This window comes from Stegastes partitus, unplaced genomic scaffold, assembly GCF_000690725.1.
Source record: "Stegastes partitus isolate 25-593 unplaced genomic scaffold, Stegastes_partitus-1.0.2 Scaffold577, whole genome shotgun sequence".
Taxonomy (NCBI): domain Eukaryota; kingdom Metazoa; phylum Chordata; class Actinopteri; family Pomacentridae; genus Stegastes; species Stegastes partitus.
In genome coordinates, this window is record NW_007578308.1 from 384,701 (window position 1) to 394,428 (window position 9,728).

Below are 9,728 nucleotides of genomic sequence, written 5' to 3' on the forward strand. Positions count from 1 at the left end.
CAGACGTGTCCTGAAGCTCGGTCATGTGATGAGCTCACGTGTGGAGGCTCATGTGATGGATGAGAGGCTGATGGGAGCTGACAGCGGATGTTAAACGATCTCACGTCTCCTCGGCTGTCGCTCCGTCTTCTCCTCCGTCCCTCTGAAGGGTTCTGCTCGTTCCACCTCCTGCATCGGTTTCCAGCGATTCCGACCTCGTAGCGGCCGAGTGTGAAGGAAGGAGCGCTGCCTCGGTTCTGGGCTCTGGTTCCATGGAGGTCCAGGACTTTGTATGGGAGAGAATAAAGAATAGACTGTAGTGAGAACAATCGGCTCACAGTAAGGAGAAATGTGATGGGAGTAAAGGTTGAGTTTTAGCTTCTGGCCAAATGAAGACATTTTCTAGCAGCTGTTGTCCTTAAATAAAGTCTGACTCGTGAACGTCTTTGATGTCTGCGTTTGAATTTGGAAATAAAAACAGTCAAACTCCGTCAGCAGCCTGAATGTTGGTAATAACTCTGTAGGTTTCAGTAAAGANGCTGGTCTCTGGCAGCAGATTGTTTCAGCTTGAACACTTCCTGCTGCGCTCTGATTGGCTGTTCAGGCTGCTGACCGTCTGTCCGTCCACAGACTTTTGGTCACTTCCTGTTAAGTAATATGCGAGTAACGGACGCTTCAGAGACATCGAGGAGAAAAGTGACGTGTGTGTTCCCCCGAGGCGTCATTAACGTTTCTATGAATAGCTCACACACACACACACACACACACACAGCGTCCCTACAAAATAAAAGCCTCTGACAGTCGGTGGGTTGAAGTGAACTCAAACAACAGGAAGCAGCAGTTTTTCAGGTCTTCTGCAGCAAAACGTCTTCATGAGTCCAAGTTTGACGGTTTCAGGTTAAAACTGTGGAAACGTCCGATGTGAGCGAGTTTAACGAGCAGCAGCAGCTTTAAAGGTTCGGTCCGCCGTTCAGCAGAGAAACAAAGTGGAGCTGCTTCAGTTCATCAAAAGGACGGCGCTCTTCCTCCTCCTCTTCCTCGCTCGTCCATCTGCTGTTAATTAGAAGGAAACACATCATTACTGTGATGCTGCCGACTGAACCTGCAGCGCACCGATAACCACGTTTATTTAATTCATTCCGTCTTTAATCACTCTCAGCTGTTCAACAACGAGAACCGAGTCTAGAGCACGACGTTCTGAAGGAAGGGCTTAAAAATAGGATTAAAAATAATTCATTAAAATACGTAAATATATGACAAAATAAATAATATTAAAAAAAACAAACAAGAAAATATGTAAAAATAATTGAATAATTATTACACATTTGTTAAAATAAAATAATAAAAAAAACTCTGGTTATTAGTTTTTAAACTGTTAAATAAGCAAATAAATAAAATGATAAAATAATTGAAAATAAGAAATAATAAAACAAGTTAATTTAAAAATATACCTTTAAAGCAACTTTTTAATTCTTCATTTATTTACTTAATTTAAATGGTTAAAAGTGAAAAATACAAATTGTGATTTAATAATATCTTTTTTTTAAGCAATAATATAAAGTGCTGGTTAAATAATTTAAACTAAATATTTGAAAGAATTTCTTTATTAAATTTTAATTTCAAATAGAATCATATTAAAGGTATATTTAATGATATAAGAACCAAATGATTAAATGCTGATTGATTTTTAAATAATAAATATACGTGCATCCACAAGTTTTTGTACCTTTGACCTCCACATTAAAAATATATTTAAAAAAGTTTTAAAAATGAATTTAAATTAAAGTTCAAGTTGACTCGAGATGTTTTTAAATTAAATCATGTAAAAATAAATCCAGTAACTGAGTGAATAATGTGAAATAAACTGATGACGTTGTTTGAGTGTAAATTAAAAATGAATTAATATGAAATCTGTTTCCTAATCAACATAAAATAAAAACGATCGATGATATTAGAGTCTGACCAGTTTGACCTTCGGCCTCCAGGTGCTCCAGACAGGAAGCGTGCGACAAGTGGGAGGAGCCTCAGCACTTCAACACCCGTCTGGACCAATGCGTCGACATCTCCGTCACCCCGAGCAACATGTCCGTCACCTCCACGGCCACGCAGGTAAAGAGCCGTACACCGCTAGAACCTCTCTTAGAACCTCCGTCAGAACCTTCTGACTAACGTCTGCGGTTCTACAGCTCACCATCCGGGTCCAGAACGTCCCGGCGCTGTCCGGCGGCGTCTCCTGCGTCTTCGAGGAGCTCAGCGAGTCGCCCGGCGAGGTTCTGGCCAAAGGCCAGGTGATGTGCATGTCGCCGTCGCTCAGAGACCTGCCCGCTCAGACGCAGTCCTACGGTGAGTACGAGCCTCCGCCGCATCGATCCGCCTGATCGGTACCGATACTGATATTGATCCGGCTGGTTTCAGGGGAGAAGCGAGTCGTGCAGCTGAGCCTCCGATCCACCGAAACCGGACATCAGTTCATCACCACCAGCCTCATCTACTACAACTGCTCCGTGCTCAACTCGTGAGTCTGAACACTGCTGCCTCCTCCCTACCTCTCCTGTGTCCTTGTTCCCTCTCCTGCCTCCTTGTTCCCTCTCCTGCCTCCTTGTTTCATTTTTCCTCCTCCTTGTTTCCTCTCCTGTGTCCTTGTTTCATTTTTCCTCCTCCTTGTTTCCTCTCCAGTCTCCTTGTTTCCTGTCCTGCCTCCTTGTTTCTTCTCCAGTCTCCTTGTTTCCTCGCCTGCCTCCTTGTTTCCTCTCTAGTCTCCTTGTTTCCTTGCCTGCCTCCTTGTTCCCTCTCCTGCCTCCTCCTTTCCTCTCAGCTCATGTGATTTCAGGTGATGAATTCCGACCAATCAGCTGTCTTGTCTGTGTCTCAGGTGTACTTCCTGTGTGAGCAGCGTGTTTCCGTGTCATTGGTGCAAATATCGACACGTTTGTACCAACAACCTGCAGGACTGCTCCTTCCAGGAGGGACGAGTGAGCGGCATGGAGGTACACAACACACACACACACACACACACACACACACACACACACACTGGCCAGCGTGTGAAGCCGGGTCTGAACGTCCTCATGAAGCAGGAGGTCCTCCAGCTGGTGTTCCCTCAACACGAGGGAACCCACCGTAGAGCCGGTTGCTACGCTAGGTGTGTGTGTCTGTGTGTGACTGTGCACTAACATGAGTCAGCTGATTTTAGGACGACATCGTCAATAAACAGGACAATAATGTATTTTCAGTTGTTGCACTCGTTAGCTTTCGTTAGCTTAGCAACATTAATGCTACAAACAGCCCATAAGACGGCAGGAAGCTTCCTCCACTCTGTCAGACCACGTCCACGACATCCGGCCTCACATTCAGGCCAGTGTGTTATCATGAAAACCCTTCAATGTGCAGCATCTGTTAGCATGTTGACACATGCAGGTGTGTTCATACGTTAGTGAACTCTGTGCGTTCTGGCGACAGTTTGTCTGCGTATTGAGCTGTGGTTGTAAAGCGGACAGTTTGTCGGTGAGGATGGAGGTCAGAGCTGCTGCTTTCTGTCATTACATGGTTCAGTAAACAACAGTAAAGCTGCAGGTCAACAGTGAAGGTGGAAACACACACACACACACACTCAGGCTGCACGTTTAAATCTGTCCTTGCTGATGCGTTCAAGGACTCCGTGACTGATGGGATTTAAGAGTCGGCTGCTGACGGATGTTTTCGGGGAGGCGGACCGAGAGCTGCGTCGGTTCTAAACCTGATTCTAAAACCTGAGAGTCTTCATCTCAGGCTTCGTCTGCGCTGATCTCTGCAGCGTTCTCCTCTGGCCTCGTTCACAACAAACAGGACTTCAGGTCAACCAGACAGGATTTTATTTTGGCTTCTAAACAGCAGATTTTTAACAACTTAATTTGTAAACGTGACAAACGACGGTTGTGTCGACGGATTCTCTTTGGTGAAGATATTCGTTTGGAAAAATCTCATTATTGGTGTCGACGTGACCTGAACCTCGTGGAAAAGTGACTCGACCGACCTGAACTGGGTTTGAACCCTCTGAACAGTTTCTGGTGTTCGTTATGAGGACGTGTTTAAAAAGCGGCGACGTGTGAGAACGTTAGAATATTCTGGAGAAACTGGCACAAGTGATGACTTTTTAGAATGACGGGACATTTCTGGATTTTTGGGGAAATGAGGACAGTGTTTCTCACAGTTAGGACGTAAAGTGACAGGACTGTTTGGAGAACGTGCAACACGTAGAGATGTTTGGAAAGTCGGGACACTTTGGGGAAAGTCAAGACTTGGAAGTTTGGACATTATTTAAATTGGGAATAAAAAGAGAACGTGAGGACGTGTTTATAAAGTGGGGTCAGGTGTTCATCTGGAAATGATTCTCATTAGTGTCGACATGACCTGAAACTGGTGGAAAAGTGACGAACTCAAAGCACAGCCGCTGTTCTTTTTATTTGATTTTATTCTATTCTGTCACATTTCTCTCCGCTGTGGGCACATTTTTTAATCTATAATTCCTGCAGCTCTATGGAAACAGAACAATGGCTCAAATGTACAGTATGACACATTTAGAATCATTATTTAAAAAAATAGATCTTTGATTATCCACTTTACAGAACCGGAGTCTCCAATTAGCAACACTGGAAACAAACATGGAGGCTTCACACGCTGTAGATGTTTAACAACGTCTACAAACTGTGAATCAGCTGTTGGACGATGTTTCATCATGTTGAGTTTATCGTTCAGCCACCTGCTGACAACATAGATAAGATCAGCTCTATTTGTCACACAGTCATACATCGCACCATGTAGTGACGTGTTTTGTACCAGCCTCCACTTTCAATGAATAAAAATAAAATAAAATAAAGTTCTTGAAGAATTTAGTTTGATCATATTTCAGCAGGTTTACTAAAAAACCACAAACGGAGAAGAAACACTCGTTTGTTTTCTTGATTCTTTTCACTGAAAGTCTGAAATCTGCTCGACAGGAAGTGCTGGAATAAGTCAAAGGTATAAAATGTGATTAATCCAACGTACGAGCTTCACTAGAAAACAAACGGACTTCATTCAGTGTCTCCTGAAGTTGAACCATCGAGCAGCGAGTTGTTTGCATGAAGAGCTGCTCAGATGTGAAGGTTGAGGGATGTAGAACCGGAGGCAGCGGATCAGAACCAGCAGGTTGAGTTAGTGAATAAAACTCTACAGCTGTCGAGATTTCAAAATAAAACGAGAGTAAGTTCCATGAATAAAAGAATGTCAGCCTTGAAACGAGTCGTTTGGTTTCACACGGCAGCCTCACTTTTCTCTTTAATTCCTGTTTGGTCCTTAATGAGACGTTCACCTGGATGAATGAAGGTGAAGCAGAACAATGAGCGCTCGTCCTCGTCTTCCCCTCGCAGCTCCCTCGCCTCTCTCTCTCTTTACTCCACCTAATTGCCTGGTAATTCACATTAATTGCTGTGATTGGACGCTTTCATGTCAATTAAGTGGCTATTCATCTTCAATTAACCAATTAGCCAATCAGAGGTTGTTACTGTCACCCCGTAACGACGCCGAGCGCCAATCACATCACCAGGACGCCCAAACGACTCGATCCCGGCTCGCCATCGTCTCGGCTTACGAGATAACGAGCAGACTGAGAGACGCTCAGCTCGTTAGAGACTCGAGTGATTCGTTAGTCGGTGACAGGTGGAGAAACAGAAACTACTGTCTCTGCTGCACGTCGCTGCCTCTGTTCTGTTAGAGCTGATTTATACGTAGCGCCACCCGGAGGTAGCTCTTTAAAATACACTCACTGGATGAACACCTGAACAGTAAACAGTAACAATAAACTCACTGCTACGTCGTCTAGTTCACGTTGCTGCTCTCACATCGTTAAACGTTTTATCCAAACACAAAAACAAATATGGAGACGTTGGTGGTTTAGGGGATGATTAATTATGGCCATAACGGAGAAGACATTCAAGGATTCAAGGCCTTTATTGACACAGGACCAGGTCCAGACCCTCTGGACCCGTCAGCATCAGGAGGAGGTTTCAGCGGATGGACGGGTCAGCACATCGCGGTTCCTCTGCTGCTTCAAACCTTTTCTAACCTTAAACACAACAAATCCAGAGTTCCCTTAAAACCTGAGTTTCTGAAAGTATTCACATCGAGGGTTCCTTTTCTTGGTCTTGGTCCCGCTCCAGAACAACTCAGAACTTTCAGGTTGATCTGCAGCCAGAGTTTCCTCACAGAGACTGAAGGAGAATCCATCCTACTGGATCAATGAATGGATGCAGCACGGATCAGAACCAGAGACCAGAGGAGCCAGTTGGTGGAGATACATTCAGCTGATGGTGGAACATCTGGTGTTGGTAACATCTGGAGGCTCTTGGAAGCAGAGTTCCAGGACTTTGAAGTAAAAACGAGACAAACGGCAGCTCAGAGGTTAAGGGATTCTCTGTTCTCCCTTAAAGTTAAGGAGAAATTAAAGCTGAAGTGTCGTATTTAGGTAGAACCCCTGGAGTGTGTGATGCACCTGAGCGGGTTAGGGTTGGGCTGACCACTGCAGCCCGTCGCTCAGCTGCTTCAACACCAGAACCGACACCAGAACGATCGGTGAGGTTTTTATTGATTATCTGATTGATCTCTGGGAGCCGTGATGGAAACATGACGACAGCTCTGAGTCCAACATTCAGCCTGATGATGAGTGTTTGAGTTAATGTTTGCAGAGACTCGCAGCCACAGTTGGCCTTTATCCCAAACACCACACACACACACACACACACACACACCGATACACAGCGACAGACACACACTAACTCACTCCTGTCCTCGGCGGTGGCTGCTGGCGTCCGCTGGGTTCGGTCCACTCCCTGTGGAGCTAATGGTCGTCCTGTCAGTCACCAGCCAATTAATTACCGCGGTGACGCTGTTAATAAAGGTTTCACCCACTGAGAGTGTGTGTCTGTGTGTGTGTGTGTGAGAGTGTGTGAGAGTGTGTGTGTGTTTCCAGCAGCCACAGGAAGTGTGTATCTGTCACCAGCTGTCCATTACTGAACACACAAACACACTCGTCCAGAGTCTCCGTCCACACTCAGAGATGACAGACTGAGATAAGATACAGAGTGTGTGTGTGTGTGTGTGTGTGTGTGTGTGGACAGATGTTCACTCAAACCTCTGGGAGACACTCTGAGGATGTTTGGGAGCATTTTTAGGAAGTGAGGACATTTTTATAGACGTGGGGTCGTATCAGGAAAAGTGATGAAGTTTTATTGTGGAGGCTTGTTGTGAACGTGGGGACGATGTGACGAGTCAGCATATCAGCTGTTTTTGTCTAATTCTAAAGTTTCTGTGAAGGAAAGACTTTTTTTTTTGGAAAAGTGGGCATTTTTAGAAAGTTATGATTTTTTTTTATTTTTTTTTAATTTGGACAGAATTTTTGGGAAATGAGGACGTTTCAGGGACGTGGGGACGTTTTATAAACGCTGGAAATATGGGGAAAGTTTAATGAAAGTAAAAATGGAAGTTTGGACCGCTTTGCTTTTTTTTTTTAAGTGTGGACATTTTGAGGAAAAATAATTGTTTTCTGTTGTGTTTTAAGGTGACAGTGGGACAACTTTAGAAAATTACAAAAACATTTAGAAATAGGAGCATTTTCATAAAATTCTGATATTTTGGGGAAGCAGGGACATTTTATGAAAGTGGAAATAGAAGGAACAGTGAGGACGTTTTTATCATGAGGACGTTTTTATCATGAGGACGTTTTTATCATGAGGACATTTTAGGACACGTTTAGGGGAGGCGGGGACGTTAGTTAAACCAGTTTTAAAGGAACTGGATCATTTTTGATGGATAAGGACTTTACAAAGAACCGACTTTTTGGAGGGAAACAGTTGAAAAACTGGAACATTTTTAGAAAATTAGATTTAAATGTATGTATTTATTTTTATAAATGTGGACATTTTTGGAATATGAGAACCTGTTTGGTTGGTGATGTTTTTCTTTTCAGACATTTGGATGTAAAGTTGTGGAAATGTTTTAAAGTGCAGACACGTGAAGGACGTTTTATAAAAGTCAGCTCATATCTGAGGAAACATCAGTGTTGTTGTTGTTGTTGTTGTTGTTGTTGTTGTTGTTGTTGTTGTTGTTGTTGTTGTTGTTGTTGTTGTTGTTGTATTTTCGTCCATCCTCTGGTGGTTCCGTCTCCACGGTGACGTCACTGAAGCCGGCTGACTTCCTCTCCCTGCTGCCCCCTGCTGGCCGCCTGCTGACCTCCATGTCTCTGTCTCTGCAGGGCTGTCCTCAGATCCTCCCCACCTCCGACATCCTGGTTCCGGCCGGGATGGTCCGTCCGATCACGCTGCGAGCCCGGAACCTGCCGCAGCCTCAGTCGGGTCAGAAGAACTACGAGTGCGTGTTCAGCATCCAGGGAAAGGTCCAGAGGATCCCGGCGGTCCGCTTCAACTCGTCCTGCATCCAGTGTCAGAACACCTCGGTGAGCAGACCGCAGCTCCCAGCATGCACTGCTCCCTGGAACACAGGGGGGAGGGGCTAGTGACAGGGCTCAGATCTGAGCTCTGATTGGCTCAAAGAGAGAAAAGATAGAACACACTCTGAGCTGAGGGTGACACACACACACACACACACACAGTAACACACACAGACACACACACTCAGGTGGGAGGTCAGTGTGCAGGTGGACAGACAGTATTGATTATTGATGATCTCACCGGGATTCAATTATCAGCAAAACACACAAAGACAAACACACACCATCAATCATGTGGGTCTCTCTGTTGTTGTGAGGACCGTGGAGACTCAATGATTTCTCACCAGAACCTCGTCTTGTTCTGATTCCACAACAATCTCCAGAACCTCTAAAAAGATTCTTCTTTCCCCAAAACCTCCACATCTTCCCAACAAACTTCCACACTTTCCTACATTTTTCTCCTCTTTTTCTAAATATTCCATAATTTTCCAGAAATGCTCCCGACAGATGTGCTGACGTTTGAAACAGATGTTCTTCTGTTTCAAATTTCCCAAATTTTACTTAATTTTCCAAAATGTCACAAATTTTCACCCCAAAAAATGTCCCAGAAAACGGCCTTTTTCCCAAAGAAATGTCTCGACTCTCCTCCATAATTCCCAAAACTTTCATGTGTGTGAACGTTCCCTCAACGTTCCCATGTTCCTAAAATATCTCTTATTTCCTTAAACATGTTGCAGCAGCCACACATGTCTCAGTTTTACCACAATATGCCGACTTAACCACCTAAACGTCTCCTCTGCAGATTTCCAGGTCTTCTGAGCAAGTCGCACATTTTTCCCAAAAGTTTTCTCCTTTTGCCCCAAAAAATGTCCTCACAGGTGCAGAATGTTCCCAGAAACAGAAGTTCCTTCTCTTCCAGAACGTGTCCCGTTTTCCTAAACTGTCCCTGATTTCTGAACTCACGTCCCAAAATATCTACAAACCAGTTTCCCTGTTTCCATTCCTCTGGTCTTCTATCTGTGTCCTCACTTTGATAGCATTAACTACCACACACACACATTCAAACACAGAAACACACACACTCTGATTCTTGTTTCTATCTTTGCGAGGACCTGGACACACACTCAGGTACACACACACACACACACACACACACACACACACACCAACTGTTGTCCGTCTGCTCGCGCTCATTTCTGGTCCTTCATCTGTCTTCCCTTCAGTGAGGCCACATCTCTCTCTCTCACACACACACACACACACACACACACACACGATGCGCTGACAT

At 44.5% G+C, this 9,728-nt stretch overlaps 1 protein-coding gene across 1 annotated transcript in view; it reads left to right on the forward strand.

The window, feature by feature from the left end:
• Positions 1–9,728, forward strand: part of plxna3 (plexin A3) — a gene marked incomplete at its 5' end in the record, with an annotated part of 75,813 nt that overhangs the window by 47,784 nt on the left and 18,301 nt on the right. The window contains 5 exons of the mRNA XM_008288859.1: positions 1,965–2,088; positions 2,166–2,322; positions 2,395–2,494; positions 2,852–2,966; positions 8,246–8,446. Coding sequence (XP_008287081.1) covers positions 1,965–2,088; positions 2,166–2,322; positions 2,395–2,494; positions 2,852–2,966; positions 8,246–8,446 — 697 coding nt within the window. The remainder of the gene's footprint in view (positions 1–1,964; positions 2,089–2,165; positions 2,323–2,394; positions 2,495–2,851; positions 2,967–8,245; positions 8,447–9,728) is intronic.